Source organism: Esox lucius, chromosome 23 (genome assembly GCF_011004845.1).
Source record: "Esox lucius isolate fEsoLuc1 chromosome 23, fEsoLuc1.pri, whole genome shotgun sequence".
NCBI classification, from domain to species: Eukaryota; Metazoa; Chordata; class Actinopteri; order Esociformes; family Esocidae; genus Esox; species Esox lucius.
This window is the reverse complement of record NC_047591.1, coordinates 9,877,319-9,898,332: the sequence shown is the minus strand read 5'-3', so window position 1 is coordinate 9,898,332 and position 21,014 is coordinate 9,877,319. Positions and strand designations below refer to the sequence as shown.

At 43.6% G+C, this 21,014-nt stretch overlaps 2 protein-coding genes across 6 annotated transcripts; both read left to right on the top strand.

The window, feature by feature from the left end:
• Positions 1–175: 175 nt before the first annotated feature.
• On the top strand, positions 176–7,521 carry hcfc2 (host cell factor C2). Its single transcript, XM_010866449.4, has 16 exons — positions 176–446; positions 873–1,021; positions 1,269–1,432; positions 1,630–1,832; positions 2,080–2,164; positions 2,259–2,362; positions 2,516–2,740; positions 2,924–3,118; positions 3,369–3,433; positions 3,605–3,761; positions 3,854–3,903; positions 4,176–4,319; positions 4,944–5,129; positions 5,518–5,821; positions 6,180–6,243; positions 6,386–7,521. Exons 1-16 carry the CDS (start codon positions 251–253, stop codon positions 6,393–6,395), a joined length of 2,301 nt encoding a protein of 766 aa, XP_010864751.2. The 5' UTR covers positions 176–250; the 3' UTR covers positions 6,396–7,521.
• Positions 7,522–9,273: 1,752 nt separating this feature from the next.
• Positions 9,274–19,659, top strand: cep83 (centrosomal protein 83). 5 transcript variants are annotated; one of them, XM_010866451.3, is made up of 16 exons: positions 9,274–9,340; positions 10,396–10,578; positions 10,852–11,002; positions 11,165–11,257; positions 11,542–11,673; positions 11,800–12,051; positions 12,225–12,356; positions 12,509–12,623; positions 14,996–15,140; positions 15,265–15,414; positions 15,514–15,589; positions 16,165–16,322; positions 16,404–16,533; positions 17,738–17,841; positions 17,928–18,129; positions 18,344–19,655. In XM_010866451.3, the coding sequence occupies exons 2-16, from the start codon at positions 10,406–10,408 to the stop codon at positions 18,488–18,490; spliced, it is 2,160 nt and encodes a 719-aa protein (XP_010864753.1). In that variant the 5' UTR covers positions 9,274–9,340; positions 10,396–10,405; the 3' UTR covers positions 18,491–19,655. The 5 variants fall into 5 exon arrangements, 4 of the variants coding, with proteins under 4 accessions (XP_010864753.1, XP_019898190.2, XP_034145852.1 ...); XM_020042631.2 differs by lacking the exon at positions 9,274–9,340 and adding an exon at positions 9,405–9,830 and having other exon boundaries at positions 18,344–19,657; XM_034289961.1 differs by lacking the exon at positions 9,274–9,340 and adding an exon at positions 9,950–10,226 and having other exon boundaries at positions 16,168–16,322; positions 18,344–19,659.
• The last annotated feature ends 1,355 nt before the right edge of the window (positions 19,660–21,014 follow it).

The following is a 21,014-nucleotide window of genomic DNA, read 5'->3' as shown; positions in this document are numbered from 1 at the left end:
ACTGCCTTACGTCAGGGTGACGTCGTCAGAAAAACTGTTTATAATATGCAGACGTCATATTGGAATTTTGCATCTTTGTTCATTAATTACAATAAATGTTTTTGCGTTTTCACTGAAAAAACTTTTTCATCCACTTGTCTCAGCCGGTCTCATTTTGAAAACAATACGCATGATCACGTGACTTAATGCCGCTAGCCCCTTTTCTCTCTGGTAACAACAAACAGCGCCAAACTACTGTCACCGAGCGTTCATGGAGGATAACACAGTTAGTAACGTTACAGTTCCTAACGGGACAATGGACCCGTTATGGAAAAAAGTCCACACATTCACTGGACCTATTCCTCGATCAAGACATGGACACCGAGCAGCAGCTATTAGGGAGCTAATTATCGTATTTGGAGGTGGAAACGAGGGAATAGCGGAGGAGCTCCATGTATACAACACCGGTAAGCTAGCTTACGTTAGCTAGCTAACAACAGTTAGTTGTTAAGTAACGAACACACAGTTTAACTTCACTTACCTACATTCACACAAATGTACGTTTCCATCTCGTGCACTGAAAGTTCCACGCATATTCCCTGACGAGTGATGGAATGCAGCTAACTAGCTAGTTACTGTACAGGAGGAGCTAGCTAAGCCAGAACGGCTAACAAAAATAGCTGTTATGATTCTATTCAGGTACTGTACTTTACAGTAGTTTGTTATTTGAACAGTTAGCTGCTTGAAAATATTGCAGTGTGGAACAGATTACCATTGAGAATCTAGTGGCCATATTGCATTACTACATTAGCTAGCTAGTAATTCAAGTTAAACAGTTAATTGATTGAGTAGACATGATGCAATTTTTATCCGCTGATCTGATCTCTGCCCAGTTTCTAAGCAGTGGTTTCTTCCAGCGGTGAGAGGGGACATCCCTCCAGGCTGCGCTGCCCATGGCTTTGCCTGTGAGGGGACCCGAATTCTGGTATTTGGAGGAATGGTTGAATTTGGCAAATACAGCAACAGCCTGTATGAGTTACAGGTGAGGTTCTCACACTCACTTATGGTGTCTTTTGTAAAAATGATCATGCATAAGGTCAAGAATGTGCAGTGACTCTGTCGTTCACAGACCTGTACTTCAGGGCCTTGTAACCCCATTAGTTATGCAGTAGATGGTACACAGTCACACCGACAACTTATTCCCCAAGCTCAAATTGCTGGCACTTAGAGCCTAGTAGAAGTGTATGACTGTTTGGAACTTCAAAAGTGTAGTGACACTTGCTTTTTAGGCAAGCCGCTGGCTGTGGAAGAAACTGAAACCCAGGCCTCCCAAGAATGGCATGCCACCCCCCTGTCCTCGCCTTGGACACAGCTTCACCCTAATTGGGAACAAGTGCTACCTGTTTGGGGGTTTGGCAAATGACAGTGAAGACCCAAATGGCAATGTCCCAAGGTATACAGCTAGCACCAAACGTCTCCGACACATCTTCTCTTATTACTCTTTAAAGGGTTGTGATGCTCATAAGATACCTTAATGTTGACTATTACCCCCTTTGGCAAAAGAAGTTGGCAAGACTGCAACACTGCACTCTCAGATCTGGGGCTATTTGCGAGTTCATTCCACTGACAATCTTTGTCTTCCTTCTGCAGGTATCTGGATGACTTTTATGAACTGGAGCTGCAGTCAGTGTCAGGGGTAAAAGGTTGGAACATTCCAGATACCAAAGGCGTGGGTCCATGGGCTCGGGAGTCCCACACCGCTGTGACTTATACTGGAAAAGGCTCCCCCAAACTCTACATCTTTGGAGGGATGAGAGGCAGTCGCCTTGATGACCTCTGGCAGCTTGATCTTGGTAACCTTTCCTCACTGTTTAAACCTACATTTCCCTGCATTTGGTTGGGTTTGATGAAACCCAGTCTAACCACATTAAAAAAATGTGACACTGAATTAACTATCCTCTTTTGTGTGTTCAGGATGTTGTTGCTTGTGGTATGTTCCTATAAACCACAGCTTTGCATTTGTAGTTGTGGCAATACATGTACTGTAGTAGGATAATCTGATTTGCGCCTAATCCGCTCTATCCTCCTTCTGCCCCATAGAATCTATGACATGGTCGATACCTGAAACAAAAGGACCACCTCCTTTACCGAGAAGTCTTCACTCTGCCAGCGTGATCGGAAACAAGTAATGAAACTATGAACTATGTGTTTGTACCATGTTGAGTTCATGCATGTTTGCCTAATGCAGGTTTGTCTCTTTGTTTTGCCTCTGTGTGAAGGATGTATGTTTTTGGGGGCTGGGTCCCTGTTGCAGAAAAAGACAAACCTAACACCTTGGGAGCTGAATGGATCTGTACGAACTCCTTATCTGTTCTCCACTTAGGTCAGTATCATACCATTATACGCTTGTCACTGAGGGTATCTGACTGGTCACACAACGGGCGTCCATTTCAATTATATTTATTTTCCGAAGATGATTTCATTGAATTGAACCCAGCCAGGTTAAACAGTAGACCGTCTCCTCTGTTGATCTCAGACACTTTGACGTGGCAGTGCTTAGGCCCAGATCAGCAGCAAGGCCATGTGATGGGCCAAGAGGACCAGGTAGAGCCCCAGCCCTGCAGCGGAGTCCCCAGAGCTAGGGCAGGCCACTGTGCCGCCTCCATCGGCTCCCGCCTCTACATCTGGAGTGGCCGTGACGGCTACAGGAGGAGCTGGAACTACCAGGTGTGCTGTAAGGACTTGTGGTACCTTGAGACGGGTGAGATGTACTGCTATAATTGTTGTTATTATTATTAGTACTGGTATTACTGTAGTATTACTGTAAGTTCAAGAAGTCCAACAGTTATGACATTTTCAAAGCATATCAGATGAGCATAACTGGATATTGCTAAGCGACAGTCTAGGCCCTATTTATGCTATAACTGCCTGCTGTTGTTTTCAGAGCGGCCCTCCACCCCAGCCGCGGTACTGCTGGTCAAGTCCACCATCAACATGCTCCACGTGGCCTGGCGCCCCCTACCTGCCGCGGAGTGCTACCTTCTCCAGCTGCAGCCTGTCGCTTCCTCCACCAGCCCTGACAACCTGGCCGCTCCGCCCAGCACAGGGGAGCAAGAGGGTAACGGCCACGGCCGATCGGGTGAGTGGAAAAGTCCAAACCGTTGTCTCACGCGGCACATCGGAGACCACTTATATGATCGGACACAAACACGAGAAAGCGAATGTGGCCCGGCGTCGATGAGTTCTGTTTGACGCCAGGCTCGTGGCTTTACAGGCCCAAGCCTTTATCCTGGGCCACGAGGTCCCCTCTAAGGATCAGGCTGGATGCAGGCTAAGACACGGGATCTTAGAAGAGGCATATCAAGGTCTTCTTGCTCTTTCTCCTCCAGACGTCCAGCCTGCTCAGGTCCCAGATGACCCAACCTCACTTAAAGCCCAGGAGGCACTACAACAGGTCAGACGATGATCCTTATGTTCGTCTAGACGTCTCCGGCTCGTTGCTAGAAAGTTCGCTGCATTCAGACTGATTATACTTCCAGTGAGACCTGAACAGCTCGGCTAAACGCTGCGTCCCCATTGTTTACGCTCCATTGGCTGACGCCGTGTCCTCCACCCTCCAACCCAGGTGGTGTCTGCGGAGCGACAAGGGACCCCCGGGGTCGTTTCAGGGGGCGCTGCGGATCCCCATCCGCAGGGTGAGACTGATGCTAGTGGGGAAACACAGAAGGGCGACCCCACAAAAAAAAAACAGCCGGCGGGAAATGAAGGTCAACACCAGCAAGGTAACAGCAAGAGCCCCGAGGCTGCCTTTTAAATGCTGTGTGCTCCCGCACCCCATAGTGTCAGCGTTTAAACTGTTGTTCCTCCTCGACAGGGCATGAATCGGACAACGCCTCATCAGATCCCAGCACTGTCACCGGCAAGGTAGGACCGGAATAGGACATAATGTCCTTCCGAGTGGTGCAGCGCTCTCAGGTTGGGGGGAAAGACGGCGGCTCCTTGTGTATTTGTCCCGGGTTGACTTCCTGGTTGTGCAGGAGGGAGCATGGCCTCATTTCTGATCTTAATCTCTCCTGAGCCTGCTGGGAGGTGCTACAATTAGCCATACTCCCGAATCGGAGATTAAGAATAATACGGATGAAACTGTGCTTTTCGTTACCGTAGAGACTGAAGTAAGTCATGCCTGTCCCCTGTAGGTTTCTGCTGAGGAAGCAGAAGAGTCTGAGTGGTTTGATGTTGGCCTGTTTAAAACCCTGTTCTCTGAGGTCACTTGCTACTACTTGCCGCCTGATAAGGACAACAACCCTGGCATCTACGCCAAACCGTCTAACACTAATGAGGTAAATATAAAGAAAGCCTGTGTGGGGTTACCCTAACCCTGGATTACATGTTAAAAAAGCCTGGAGAATGCTGGGTAATGAAATCAAACCAGAGCGGTGAATTGTAGGTTTGCTTTTGCTCATGGTTCTGCCCCTTCCTAGAGCTGGCCCATCTGCTCACTGTTCGAGATGAATATCCTGTCTGTTCACTGATGATTAGCCCTGCTTTAATTAAACATTAAAAAACCAATCCACTGCAAAGTACAGCTTTTATTTACACCTAGATAGGCTGTTACTGTCTGACACTGACTCATATCGGTCTGTACTACATCTATTTTCACGCTTTCCTTTTCTCTTCCCCGCTGTGAAATGATGTAAGTGTTTGTTCTCGGAAGAACTAAAACTTTAGATTTCCCAAAACAGGAAACTGCCGCAGAGATTATGAGGAGTTAAATGAGAATGAATTGTATGTAGAATTGACTAAATAAATTGTATTAATGCTTCATGCGAAACAATCTAAAAGGGACGCACACTGACAACTTTTCTCATGAGCATATACGCACCGTTCACTTCTCAAAATGTCTCAAATTTCTGTTTATTACTTCCCGTGACTTGACATGAACACAACACACTGCTCTTCTGCAGATGAAGTTGCTGGGACCTCAGGACTTTGAGGGGCGTGAGAAGCAGGTGTTGTCTCCAGGTGCGACTTACAAGTTCAGAGTGGCAGGTATCAACAGCTGTGGTCAGGGGGACTTCAGCCCTCCCAGTGAGTTCAAGACCTGTCAGCCTGGGTTCCCCGGGGCGCCCTCTGCTGTCAAGATCACCAAGGTACCTTACACTCCTAATTCACATTACACAGAGAGAAGGTAATGCTGGTGTCTGTTCAGGTGATTTAGTAAATATTCAGGTGTTATGTATTATTTAACACTTTCAATTTATTTATGGCTAGAAAAACCCAATACCTATTTTTGTTTGTATAAAAATCTGTGGTCAGATAAGTAATTTTTTCTAGCGAAACATACCATTTAATTTACGTTTTGAGCTTGAAATCATTTAGTCATCCAACGTTTTGGGGTGTCCACGGGTTTTGGGAATTCAGGTATATATGTGAATCATTTTATATTTGTGAATAATAATTCCGCTAATCGCTGGCTTTTCCCCTCCTGCTTAATCCGTCTAACCCCCCCCCCCCCACACACACCTCTCGTCCTCCAAGGCTAATGACTCTGTCCACATCACTTGGGAGTCCCCCACGTCTCCGTCCGGTAAGATCCTGGAGTACTCCATGTACCTGGCAGTGAGAAAGAGCCGATCCAGCAGCAGTACCTCTGAGCGTCCCGGACAGCTGGCCTTCATTAGGATCTACCGAGGCACCAAGACGTCCTGCACAGTTAGCCCAGCCCACCTGGCCAATGCCCACATCGACAGCTCCGCCCCGAACCGACCCGCCGTTGTCTTCCGCATCGCTGCCAAGAATGAGCAGGGATACGGGCCGGCCACACAGATCCGCTGGCTACAAGGTATGGCCGTGGGTGGGGGTGTGTTTGCTCCCCACCCTACCAAAGGTGGCTTGTGGGCTTGCGCAGTATGATGGACCATCTATACGACAATTGATCAGGGCTTTTGTGAAATAACGTTCGTTATTTAACAAAGTACTATCGAATAGTATTAGTGGGGGGGGCTGGGGGTAATGTAACCCTCTGACGTGTACTCAAGCTAGCTTGACCCTGCTCTGCCGGAGTGCGAGAGTTGCATGGATAGAGAGACAGACCGACCACTATTTCAGGCCATTTATGGACTTAGACAAATGGTAGATTATTTATTTTTTGTTTTGTTTGTGGTTATTCCCCATTAACCATAGACTTTGTCTCTGTTCAGATGCCAGTAAACTCAAAGCCTCGTCATCACAACCAGATGGCAGCCCCACAGATGGTGGAGACAGGTGAACAGGCTTCGTTCTCCTTTGGCTAACCGTTGATATCTTCATTGTCCTTGCCATTGTTGTGTTTGATCATTTAAAAGTTTTAGATTTGTGGACCTAGATGCGATGCAAAAGGACTTATTTTAGGTTTTCCTCCATGCAGTTCAAGTTGAAGTCCTTCTGCCAGGCTGATTTCCAGGAGGATGACCATGTCGAAGGTCATGACTGCTTATCGACCCAGCAATGTCCCTCACACATTCTGTACAGAGTTTACATAGATTTGTAACTTATTTTTTTTATAAATGTTTTGTTGATGTACATAAACTGATGTTTTACATTTCCTCCCTCTTGATCATATTGTAGTGTTAAGGAGAAGTTCTGTTTTTCATTTTGTTATGTCCTTCCATGGGTGTTTTTAATTTATTAAATAGGTATGACCCATGTTATGACCAAGCTTTTCCCACTTGCCAAACAGAACTGTTAAATGTGCCTTAATTCATGAAGGGGTTTTGAATGGAAATGATGACCAATGAGTAGTGACTGCTTTATAATAGTTAACATGTAGCAAAATGTGAGATATTTTTTGCAATTGCATTTTTAATTTGGGCCAACTCAGTGGTTGTATTTCAGCTTGAACATTCAGATTTATATCTGATTACAAACAGGTATTTACATAAGACATGATTCCAACACAGCATTTATATTGTCTTGTACTGTAAGTATGAACAGTTTTACTTTTGGTTTAGTGGTCTTTATTTATTTGTAAACTCACTATAGGGAGTAAGCCATATATTTGTGAATCTTAGGCAATCCATGCATCCGTTACTACACACAGATTCACAGTGGTTTTACACACTACCTTTCCTCTTATACTGCAGCACTGTAGCTCACTATGCAATGTGGAAATGACGTCATATCTTCAGGCTGGTTGTGTTTACGAGTTAATGTTTGTTGAAGACATTCCCTACATTTGGTTCCAAAAGAGCTTAGTATGACAGTGACATGTATATGAAATGAAACAATGAACCATATATTACTCAGTGAGTATGTAGCCAACTAGATACCATGTTTATACCCTTTGAATATAACTTTGTGCAGTTAAGGAGAGGATTGTATTTTCTGTTGTTATTCTGTTTGGTTTTAGGGATGTGTTGCAGAATTATCCAGGTAACCTAATGTTACCTAATGTTCTGTGTTATCACTATACTTTAGAAACGTGTGTTTTGCATTGGGTGAATGGAGAACATAATAGAGACCTTGTAGAAACGTTTATTTAAAAAAAGAATAAAACTTGACATGACACTGTAAAATCTGAATTTGTTGATTCAAATCTTTGTAGACCATCTGCGGCATTTAACTTATACAATGCACATGTCACAATATTTCATTATGAAGAAATAGTTTAGCTTTCCAATAGAAATTTCCAAGACCATGTATCTCACTCTATCCTATTACAACATGAGGATGGTTCAAACCTTAAATGTTGAATGTCTGAAAGCTGTGGCATAGAAAACCATTTACCACAGGTATGACATTTTACTGTTAACAGCAATAAGGAAACTAACAACCAGACAATAAAGATAAGACAAATATTTTATACATACAGTACTGGCACCTGCAATTTGAAGTAATACATTTTTTATAAAAACACTATAATATGTATCTAATATATACAATATACTCTGATCAACCATAACATGATTAAGTGAATAACACTGATAATCTCGTTATCATGGCACCTGTCAGTGGGTGGGATTTATTAGGCAGCAAGTGAACATTCTATCCTCAAAGTTGATGTGTTAAAAATGGGCAAGCGTAAGGATCTGAGCAACTTTGACAAGGGCCAAATTGAGATAGCTAGATGACGGTCAGGGTATCTCCCCAACTGCAGCCCTTGAGGGGTGTTCCCAGTCTGCAGTGGTCATTACCTATCAAAAGTGGTCCAAGGAAGAAAAGCGATGAACCAGCGACAGGGTCATGGGCAGCCACGGCGCATTGATGCATGTTGGGAGCGAAGGATGGTCCATGTGTTCTGATCCAACAGATGAGCTACTATAGCCCAAATTGCTGAAAAAGTTAATGCAGGTACTGATAGAAAGGTGTCAGAACAACAGTGCATCGCAGTTTGTTGTGTATGGGATTGTGTAGCCGGCGGGGGCAGTGTGATGCTTTGGGCAATGTTCTGCTGGGAAACCTTGGGTCCTGCCTTTCATATGGATGTTACTTGACATGTACCACCTACCTGAGCATTGTTACAGAGCATGTGCACCCTTTCATGGCAATGGTATTCCCTGATGGCATTGGCCTCTCTCAGCAGGATACCCTGTCACAAAGCAAAAATGGTCCAGGAATGGTTTGAGGAACACAACAACTAGTTCAAGGTGTTGACTTGGCCTCCAAAACTCCCCAGATCTCAATCCAATCGAGCATCTTTGGGATGTGCTGGACAAACAGGTCTGATCCATGGAGGCCCCACCTCACAACTTACAGGACTAAAAGGATGTGCTGCTAATGTCTTGGTGCTAGATACCACAGCACACCTTCAGAGGTCTAGTGGAGTCCATGACGGGTCAGGGCTGTTTTGGCAGCAAATGGGGGACCTACACAATATTAGGCAGATTGTCTTAATGTTATGGCTGATTGGTGTGTGTGTGTGTGTATATATATATATATATATATATATATATATATATATATATATATATATATATATATATATATATATATATATATATATATATATATTTTTTTTTTTTTTTTTTTAAATGAACACTAGGCAAATAAATTAATTTGAATTTCAGGTGACTAAGACTTATACACAGTACAGAATATATATATATAACCGGGACTATTAGTAGTACCCCATCGTACCTTATTGGTTACATACAAAAAAATCTACTTACTTGGATTGAAAAAATATATTATTTTTTTACCTATTGGTTACATACAACATTTATGAGAAATATATGCGAATTTCTTTTGTATGTATCCAATAGGTAAAAATATATATATATTTTTTCAATCCAAGGAAGTAGAACTGTCCCATGATCCCATGCGTGTTTGTAGTTCTTTAGTACACGATAAGCTAAAATTGTCTTCAAGGAGTCGAATCCAAGAGGTAACACATCTAGCCATCAAAACACTTCTCCTGGATTTAGTTAATCTGAAATGACAACTTTAAACAAATGGAACAATAGATTGTTGTTCATTTCTAATTACCGAACGGCTACATTAGTAGCTAACTTGCTAACCGGTTTGCCATTTCTGTTAAAGTGCATTACTGTAGCTATGATGATATTGTTGCTAACTAGCTAAATAGTAAAGCGCCACTTTTGAAAAGGGTTATGTCGTTTTAGCAAGCTAGCAGATAGATTGGCAGCAGTAATACGATAGTGGTTGCCAGCCTGTATGATCGGTTTTTGTTTGCCAGTGATCAAACAAATAATAGTTAGAATTCTAGCTAGCGACAGCACTCTGTAATGTACAGTCAGTACTTTTTTGTGTGAAAAAAACGGCTGTATCAAGCCAACGCTTACTGTACTGCAACGACTGTCTGGAGTTTTGGGCCAGTCATCTGTTGACTACTTCCTGGCTTTGAATAGTTGCCTGTAAGTTACTTAAATAATTTAATCGATAGCTACAATACTACCTTTAGTGTGATTATTTTAACGCGCTAGCTAGCTGCAGCAGTGCCATCGTTTAATATTAATCCAAATTGATGAGGTGTTTAAGAGATGGTCCAGTGCAGTGTGTGCACAATCAGGCATAATTGTTCCTCCCCTGACTCCGCGTATCCACAACAGATGTCGGAAAAATCACTTGAGACAGACACTGTAGTTAGTTAAGGGGTTGTCATTTGCACAAGTAGCTGGGGAACTCATGGCTACCATGGAAACAACTGCAGTTTATCCCAAGCCACACATTGCACCATCCTTATACACACCAGTCTTCTCTATGTACGACCTGCAAGCAGAGGAAAACACAGCAAGTCTCTTCCCTGTGATGTGTGTTCTGTTTTATGTTTTATTTAGTTGAGTGAAAGTCACTGTATTAGACCAGGAAGAAGTGTTGTTTGATGTTAATGGAATGATATTTTTTGACCTGCGTGTAAGAACCCAAAGTTGTCTTGATTGCCTTAACCCTTATTGTCTGTTTTTCTGTCTGTGTGTCCAGTAAGGGCGAGATGAACTCCTCTGCCCTTGCCCAGTCCGCCCCCATCTTCACTATTCTGGACCCCGGGGGGTCGGTAAAGCTGGGGGGGTCCGACATGGAGCTGCAGAAGATGCTGATCGACGAGAGGATGAGATGTGAGAACCACAAAACCAACTACCAGACACTCAAGGCTGAACATAACAGGTCACAGCCCAGAATAAGTGTGTGTGTGTGTGTGTGTGTGTGTGTGTGTGTGTGTGTGTGTGTGTGCGCGCGCGTGCGCCTGCCTGTCATTGTCATCTGTTTGATTTAAACACATTATGTTCGCACATGTACCAATCAATCGAAAAATCTAATGTTTATATTAAAGCACTTTTTACATTAGTGGTTTTCACCAAATGCTTAACCGGTATGTGTGTGTGTGTGTGTGTGTGTGTGATGTCCACACAACTTGTTTACTTTCTGTTATTGTCACAGGCTGCAGGATGAGTTTACACGCGTGCAAGGGGAGCTTAAGCGACTCCTCTGTGACAAGCAGACCGTCCAGGAGAAACTGCAATTGTTGCTGGCTGAACTCAGAGGAGAGCTGCTGGACAAGACCAGGGAGCTGGAGGAGCTACGACTACAGGTACTGGGGCTTAGCAGAAGAGAAAACCTCTGGATGTAACTGACCTTTGGCTTTTTCAAACCCACTCTGACATTTCGAGGTAAAACGTATGCTTGTGTTCTTCTGTGCCTGGCTGTGTATCTGTTTCCCTGCCTGTGTGAACGAATGTGTTTGTTTGGTCAGGTGCTGACGCCTCAGCGATTGGAGCTGTTGAAGGCACAGGTACAGCAGGAGATGGAGGGGCCTGTCAGGGAGCGATTCAACAAATTGGAGGAGGTGCGGCGAGCCCCAGAACACTTATGTATTCTCTCTACTGCACTGCTTATTCTGTTTTGGACCACCTTAACGGCGCTTGCTTCTATTTTTGTTTTATTCATGACTGCTCTTAACTACCTTTTACTTTTTAGCTTTACAGTACTCTCCAAATGTCACAGCTGTAACCGTTTCCTGAGCAAGTTATATTTTAAATTTACAGTTTTTGCATTATTCGCAAATAATGCTACATGCCCCCTTGTTTTTTCTACCAGTCCTTTTCTCCCTTTTCTCTGTGTTTCTTGTAGGAGACCGAGAAGTACAGGTCTGAGTACAACAAGCTGCGCTATGACTACACCTTCCTCAAGTCTGAATTTGACCACCAGAGGGAGGAGAACACTCGCATCCTGGAGGAGAGGAAAATCCGCTTTGAGGCTGAGGTGTGTTTGTGGTGTGTGGAGAGCTTGTGTGGTTTTAAAGGGAGATCTGTCGTTTCCCTCTTTTGACGTGCATGCTGGTTGCTTCCCGGATTTGATTGGCGTGCGTTCATTCATGCATGTGTTCAGGTGTCACGACTGGAGAGGGACCGAGAGGAGCTGATGGCCCAGTATCAGAGCACGGACCCGTCGAGGGACGGTAAACGTGTAGAGTCTCTGCTGAGGGAGAAGGCCCAGCTTCACCTACGTCTGAAAGGTCTGGAGGCCGAGGTGGCTGAGCTCCGGGCACAGAGGGACAACTCCGGCCAGCAGGCCGAGAACGTGCAAAGGATCCAGGTCCGCCAGTTTGCAGAGTCCCAGGCAGCAGTCAAGTCGCTTGAAGTAAGAAACCTGTGTTCGCCGCCCGTCTGTCGCTAAGCCTTCAACCGTCGCTGTTACTTTCGAAACCTCTGTTTGAGCATCTGCCCTGACGTCGGTAGAATTATTTACCGCTAGTGCTTGATTGGTGTGTGTTGTGCCGAGGACAGTGATTGATGGAATTTAATGTTGATCAGGCGGAGAGGCAGTCGCTGCGCCTGCAGTCAGACCGTCTGGAGAGTGAGCTGCAGCAGAGTCGTGAGCAGAACGCCCAGCTGACCGCCAGGCTTCACAAAGCCGAGCGAGAGGTCAACACCCTCAACAGCCAGGTCAGACCTATATGACCTCTACCTTAGGAGGGAGGGGTCGCCACGCCAAGAGTGGGTGCATGATGTTGACTGTGCTGAACATCTAGGGATACAGCAGGTGTGTGTGTTAGCATTATGAATGAGTCATTTTGGTTGGACCCCCCCCATTTCAGATTGAGGGCATGAGGCACTCCCACAAGCTGGAGGTGGCCAACGTGAAGCTGGAGTCTGCCAGGGCCAAAGGGGAGGTGGAGAGGGACAGGGATGCTCTACATGGCCAGATGGAAGGTAACTCGGCAAATAAGCTCCTTGTGTTTATCAGTATACATCTCATCTCTCATCTCATCTTCATCCGCTTATCCGTATCGGGTCGCAGGGGCAGCAGCTCCAGCAGTATCAGTATACAGTGGATATAAAAAGTCTACACACCCCTGTTAAAATGCCAGGTTCTTATGATGTAAAATAATTAGACGAAGATAAATCATGTCAGACCTTTTTCCACGTTTAATGTGACCTATAACATGAACAATTCAATTGAAAAACAAACTGAAATCTTTGAGGGGGAAAAATAAAAAACTCACAATAACGTGGTTGTGTAAGTGTGCACACCCTTAAACTAATACTTTGTTGAAGCACCTTTTGATTTTATTACAGCACTCAGTCTTTTTGGGTAGGAGTCTATTAGCATGGCACATCTTGACGTGGCAATATTTGCCCACTCTTCTCTGCAAAAGCGCTCCAAATCTGTCAGATCACCCCACAGATGTTCAATTGGATTCAGGTCTGGGCTCTGGCTGGGCCATTCCATAACGTTAATCTTCATCTGGTGAAGTCATGCTTTTGTGGATTTGGATGTGTGCTTTGGGTCGTTATCATGCTGAAAGGTGAACTTCCTCTTCATCTTCAGCTCTCTAACGGAAGCCTGAAGGTTTTGTGCAAAAATTGCCTGTTATTTGGAACTGTTCATAATTCCCTCCACCCTGACTAAGACCCCGATTCCAGCTGAAGAAAAACAGCCCCAAAGCATGATGCTGCCACCACCATGCTTCACTATAGGCATGATGTTCTTTGGGTGATGTGTAGTATTGTTATTGCGTCAAACATACCTTTTAGAATTATGGCCAAAATGTTCAACCTTGGTTTCATCAGACTATAACAAATTTTCCCATTTGCTTTAGGGGGACTTGATGTTTGTTTTGCAAACTTCAGCCGGGCTTGGATGTTTTTCTTTGTAAGAAAAGACTGTCTTGCCACCCTACCCCATAGCCCATTCATATGAAGAATACGGGAGATTGTTGTCACATGATGCTGCCACCACCATGCTTCACTATAGGCATGATGTTCTTTGGGTGATGTGTAGTATTGTTATTGCGTCAAACATACCTTTTAGAATTATGGCCAAAATGTTCAACCTTGGTTTCATCAGACTATAACAAATTTTCCCATTTGCTTTAGGGGGACTTGATGTTTGTTTTGCAAACTTCAGCCGGGCTTGGATGTTTTTCTTTGTAAGAAAAGACTGTCTTGCCACCCTACCCCATAGCCCATTCATATGAAGAATACGGGAGATTGTTGTCACATGATGCTGCCACCACCATGCTTCACTATAGGCATGATGTTCTTTGGGTGATGTGTAGTATTGTTATTGCGTCAAACATACCTTTTAGAATTATGGCCAAAATGTTCAACCTTGGTTTCATCAGACTATAACAAATTTTCCCATTTGCTTTAGGGGGACTTGATGTTTGTTTTGCAAACTTCAGCCGGGCTTGGATGTTTTTCTTTGTAAGAAAAGACTGTCTTGCCACCCTACCCCATAGCCCATTCATATGAAGAATACGGGAGATTGTTGTCACATGTAGCACATAGCCAGTACTTGCCAGAAATTCCTGCAGTTCCTTTAATGTTGCTGTGGGCCTCTTGGAAGCCTCCCTGACCAGTTTTCCTCTCGTCTTTTCATCAATTTTAGAGGCACGTCCAGTTCTTGGTAATGTCTCTGTTGCACCATATTTTCTCCACTTGACGATGACTGTCTTCACTGTGTTCCATTGTATATCTAATGCTTTGGAAATTATTTTGTACCCTTCTCCTGAATTATATCTTTCAACAATGAGATCCCTCTGATGCTTTGGAAGCTCTCTGCGGACCATGGCTTTTGCTCTGAGATGCCACTAAGAAAATCCTACTAGAACAGCTGAACTTTATTTGTGATTAATCAATCACTTTAAATGATGGCAGGTGTGTAATGACGTGTATTTAACATGAGTTTGAATGTGATTAATTCTGTGGTTAATTCTGAACACAGCCACATCCTGATTTATAAGAGGGTGTGAACACTTATGCAACCAGGTTATTTTAAGATTTTTCATTTTTCCCCCTCGAAGATTTCAATTTCAATTGAATTGTTCACATTATAGGTTACATTAAAAGTGGAAAAAGTTCTAACATGATTTATCTTTGTCAAATTTTTTTACATCCCAAAAACCTGGCATTTTCAGAGGGGTGTGTAGACTTTTTATATCCACTGTACATGTACTGTACATAAAATCCTCTCGTTACAGTCGGTATATAACCCTCTTGTCTCATTGTCTCGCTGCCTCGATTTTCACCCTCAACTCTCTCAACACTCTGCCCCCCCGCCTTCCCTTTCTGTCGGGCAGGTCTGCAGGTCGATGTGGAAGTGTTGAAGGGGAATGTGGAGAGACAGAAGGAGGTGCTGGCTGAGAAGGAGAGGGAACTCGTCCGGAGGGTGCAGGCTGCTCGCGAGGAGGAGATACGCAAAACAGCGGCCGTCCACGAGGAGAAGTGAGGATCCATCACTCTTTTCAATTCTCTCTCCCTGTCTTACACACACACGCACACGCACACACGCACACACACTGCCTCAGAATACTGTGTTGAAGAGATGTGTGTGATTGGGCGTGTCCAGGTTGATGCTGGAGGATCGTTTAGCAGAGCTGGAGAAGCAGAAAGCGCTTCAGGACGCAGCTGGCCTCACCCAGAAAGAGGAGTGGGAGGAGCGTCTCCGTGGCGCCCAGCTGGCGGAAGAGTCAGCTCGTAAGGAATTGCAGAACCTCAGGTTGGTGCGTCTGTGTATTGCATTGGGCCGTAAATGCATTGCTAATATGCTCTATATTTGGTGTGTGTTTTCATGACCCTTTGTGACTTTGTGTGTCAGGTCTAAACTGCTACACCAGGGCTCTCAGCTGGAAGAGCTGGAGAGACAGAAGACCGAGAATGCTGACCTGAGACAGGTACTAAACATACCCCGGGCCTTGTATAGCTCCCACGGCTCTAATGTAGAAGATACACTGAGCTGGCCAAATCTGGAAACTTCAACTTAGAACAGTAATTTTACTTGCTACAACGCGGCGTGCTAGTAGTTAATCTCTTCTGTAGGAATCCCTTAAGTCCGGGTTCAATATGGGTTAGGGGATGGATGAATTTGTATAATTGAACTGTGTAGCTCCTTATTCTTCCAAACAAATTTTAAATTTTCATGAGATAATGCACTGATTCTATTGAACAAACGTGCATGATTCTACTAAGACCCATTTAAAGGCATCTCAAGCTTTCTATACATTTTCTACACGTTTGTTGTTGTTAGTATAGAGCTGAGTGAATGTTTTAAGTGTCCAGAGAAAATACTCCAAACTTTGTTTACTTCTGTAGTAATAGTAATAATAGTAATTGCGATTTAATTAATTAATCCAAATAATTGTTAGAGATTAATAAATTATGTAAATGGATGTTAGTTGCAGCACTAATCAGTGTACAAATGTACATTCCCAAAGTTAGTTGACCACTTACCTGCCCCTGCATCTCTCAGCAGAACCATGAGTTAGGGGTACAGCTGGGGACCTTGTCCCACTCTGAGGCTGACCTTCTGGAGACCAACCATCGTCTGAGGGACACCCTGGAGAGGACCAGAGAGGACCTGAGAAGTGCCCGTTCACAAGCTGAGCGGACCCAACATGAAGCCGAGAGGTACACCGCCTACAGTATAAAAATAACGTGACTATCAAAACAATGTAGTGTTCTAACCCGCCACTCCCCTTTTCTCTGCAGGTTAGTGGAGGAGCGTCGTGTGGAGTGGTTGGAGGAGAAACACAAGCTGCAGGAGAGGGAAGCAGAGCTGCAGGAGAAGTACTGTCAGGCTAAGGAGAAATTACAAAGAGCTGCGCTTGCACAGAAAAAGGTATCGCCATCTCTTTATTTCTTTCTCTCTGCACTAACATCCTGTCGGCCATCATCCTCTCTTCTCTACCAATCTGTTTCTATAACAGTTGTTGTGTAGGATCACAAGGACAAACTGGTGTCACACAAAAATGACACCAAAATTGAACTCACATTTTATTGCCAGCAGTTCAGACAGTTGTGTTTTGTTATTTTGAGGGGACAGCAAATTTACACTCTTATACAAGCTGTACACTCACTACTTTACATTGTAGCAAAGTGTCATTTCTTCAGTGTTGTCACATGGACAGATACAATCAAATATTTACAAAAATGTGAGGGGTGTACTCACTTTTGTGAGATACTATATATTTCGATAGGCTTTCCTGTTAAGCTCCCTGTGCTTGGAAAGTGCCGCTGCTGCCATCAGCCATTGTTGGAGTCTCAGTGATTCCCTTTCAGATGGTTAAGCCACCACTGCACCCTCAGTCCACATCTCAGAGACACAGGACTGTTTGTGTCGCCACTGTTTGTGGAACTGGGGAAACCAATCAAGTTTGCACCTTCAAGTATGGAGAAGGGGAGATGGGGGGAGACAGACAGAGAGACAAAGAGAGAGAGCGAGAGAGAGACTGAGACCCCAACCGGTGGCCAATCAGACTGAGTACGCTACTAGCCCATATATTGGTAATTAAAAGCTGTGGGCTACTGTATTTACTGATTTCTTGGCACAGCTTTATTAAAGCAGGGTCTGTCATCCATTAATAGATTAGCTCTAAGATACACATGACCCTCTCCCTCCCGGTGGGGAGACAACTTCCCCCATTTATGTCCACTGTTTCTAAATGCTGATGAGAACCATTTTGTTGAACAGTTTTTTAAAGGGTCATTTCTTTTTATTCCCCAGTGCAGTGAAATCATATTGTTTATTCAAAGTATAATCAGGTGATTTAGTGAGGCCATTGTGTGTTTCGGCTCCACCTGTACAGGATGGGCCTACAGCACATGTTGATGCCGAGGTTCACAACAACATGGGAGGGGGACACAGTGGGCTGTGCTGAATGTATACAGGCCTGAGCTCAGACTCAGCCTGCTGAGAGTGTTAACTGCTCCAGGTTTGCAAATCTTGAATAAAGCTTTAGTTGTGAAAAGAGTCTACGGTCTCTGTGCCTTTCCCATTTATTGATTTTCACAACAGTCACGGGCCTGTCGTTTATTGGTTTTAGAGGAAGACCATGACCGAGAACAAGGAAAAGAGGTTCCAGGATAAGATCCAACTCCTCGAAGCTAAGGTAGCAGAGCTGGAGCTGCAGGCTAGCACCGCCAAGAAGTATGTATACATTCTGGATTCTTTATACGCGTCTATATAAAACAACTGTGTGTGTGTGTGTTAAATCAAATGTTTGTTCCCCCCAGACGTCCCTCTTACACTGAGGAGCACGCCCTCCTCAACAGGCGATTGAAGGAGCTGCAGCGCAGGCACAGTGAGTTCAGACGCCTCCTATTGGGTAACCAGGTGACCTCCAGCACGGGTCCCGCCCTCATGACCTCCACCCCAGGACCAGGACTCGGCCCTATCTCTGTCCTCGTCCCCGGATCCGAGGGGCCCAGCCTCCACGTGAGTACTCTGGAGCTTGCTCCCATAACAACCGCAGGGACCTTCATAGGTCAAGGCCAGCCTCTGTTTAGAGTCTTAGTAAGCGTGCTGAACTAGAATCATCATGAATATGTATAGACCAGGGGGATTTAGTGCTGGAAGATAACATTATGGTAGAAGTCTCCCTTCATCTCTTTCTGTCTCTGTCTTTCTCCTGACCGCGGTCTACCTTTAGGAGGAGCAGCATCAGAGAGAGTTGACTCTGCTTCGTCGTAGGCTGGAGGAGTTGGCGTGTTCTCAGCAACAGCAGATGGAGGAACTGGGGCCTCCCATGGACAGGAGCAGAGGTGCCGGCCTGCATGGCTCTCCTCCTGAACTCTAACCTCTCCACTCTGACCCAGAGAGATTGAACTTCTCCCTAAAATATTCTAATTGAGTCGGTGAGAACTGAAATATTTTGTGAAAATCAAGTTTTTACCAGCTCAAAATTATTGTATATGTAGGATGAAAAATATTTCTGTAAATAGGGCGAATGTTTACATTCCTTGTTGAGTTACAGGGCCAGAATCCTTACCTGTGGACTATCAATGTCTATGAAAAGAATGATTTCAATGTCTAATCCTTGACTTCCTCAGGGTTTATTGACTGTTGTGAGATATTTGTATGAAATGTTTACACTAAGGCCATAATAAGGGGACTATCACTCTTAAAAGACATTTTGAATAAACAAGCCATGGTTTATATACATTTTTTGTACTGTCAAGATGTGCACCTGTTTTTGTATTTGCATTTCTTGCAATTAAATACATTAAAATCTTTACTGAGGTGTAGTTGTGTGAAAAACAGCGCAATTAACAGTGCAAACTTCAAACTTAATGGAGCACATGACTATATACATTTCATTGTCATTTTTATTGTTCCAGGGTTTATATTCATTTCTCTGTTCATTGGTGGGGAAAATAGGTCTACATGCCATTCATTTTTTATGTCCGAATGAGTTTTATGTCCTAATTTTCTTTAACCAACATAATTGGGGTGGCTTAAGAAATTATTGTTCACACTGGCTTTGTACCGTGGTGGCCAATCCCTGATTTACTGCGACTGCCTGAAGTCTGGTAGATATCTACCCACTATTTATGTCCACTTGACATGTTACAAATATCCCAAAAACGTCAATTGTGTTGTCTCCTGTGATGGTCCAATGGGCTAAGTTGCTACCTGTGGTTCTGACACAACATGGGTTCAAACCCCACCATTTGCTTTGCAAAAACATCATGTGTTACTAATACAAAAAAAACTGATGAAACAATTTGTAACTATGATGGTCCAGTGGTCTAAGTCTCTGGCAGTTGGGCTGCTGCTCATGGTTCAAATCCAACCTGTTGCTACTCAATCTTTCACAACTAAACCATAGAGTTTATTGCATGTGGACATGAATTATATCTTTTATTAAAGTTGATTTACCTAACAACCTTTGGCTGCCATACTTCATATTTGCAATGTTTGAACACAGCTGCTTTTGGACTCGCACCTTTTGAACACAACTGCTTTTGGACTTGCACCTTTTGAACACAACTGTTTTTTCACTTGCAACCTTTGAACACAACTGGTTTTAGAACACAACCTGTTTTGGACTTGCAACCTTTGAACACAACTTTATTTTTTAATTGTTTTACTCACAACCGTTTTCACTCTGAACATTTTAATGGGCAATGTTTTGAAGGGTATTATACCTTGTTTTGTCACACCATGGATTTGAACTTGCAACGTTGGTATTGTAAGCCTGTGCCATTTACAATCACCCAACATACCAGGGCTTAACACCAACACAAACTTTATGTCTATTTAAATATATATATATAAATACGTTCTTGTTGTTTAAAGCAGCAGGTGGGATTTGAATCCAGCAACAGCATTACCCAATGCAGCGGTTTAGACCGGTAGACCATAGAGGACGCTTCGTGGTCTTTCATCCATATAGACATATACACTGTAGCTATTCACCAGACTTTATTAAACAGTAACAGTAACCCAGAGATCGGCAAAAGGGCAACCATGGTCCAAAGCCAGTGTGAACGATCATTTCTTTCGCCACCAAGTATGTTGGTTAAAAATATATATAAATTGAATAAACAATGGGCAGGAGGAGTTTATTAAAATATAACTTACCCAAAATTCACAGAATTCCAAAAGACAAACATATATTTCCTGATCCACCTTTCTTTTGACACATGAGAGCATGCTTATTTTCAGCTCATGTGGACATTCAAAAAATGTATGGTATGTCAATGCGTATGTAGACCTACTTTTCCAACCAATGAACACACAGAGAAATTAATATACCTATCCCTGGAACAATAAATTACATAATTGAATACAGCTGATTTCATATAAAAGCACTGCCCCCGTCGCTGCATTATTTAATCATTAAAGAGAATCACATTTACACTCCGGATTTCATTTAGAGGTGGACAACTAGGGCTTTGGATCATTAATAGTTTCTGCTACAATTTCAGCACCTGCGAGGGGTATACTACGAAGCGAGGTAACTGGCTAACCGAGGTAACTTCATGAGTAACTTGGTGACGTCGGATGTAACTTCCCGATTAACCTGTGCTACGAAAGGTGAATACGTTTTACTCAGGCTATGCTGCCATGGCAATTTACGCTGCATCTCTAAACTGTTTCGAGCAGGTTATCGTCATGGTTTACCCAGAGTCTTGTGAGCAACATTTAAGAAACACTTCCGGGTCACGAAAATTAGGTCATTTTCAAAATAAAAGAGACCAACGTATTACTTCAAAACTGACATAAACTGAGTTTATTCATTGTTTAAGAAAATGAACCTCTCAAAACATTGACAAAAATTCATATATGATCATATTTAAGAGTAATTTCAATAAAAC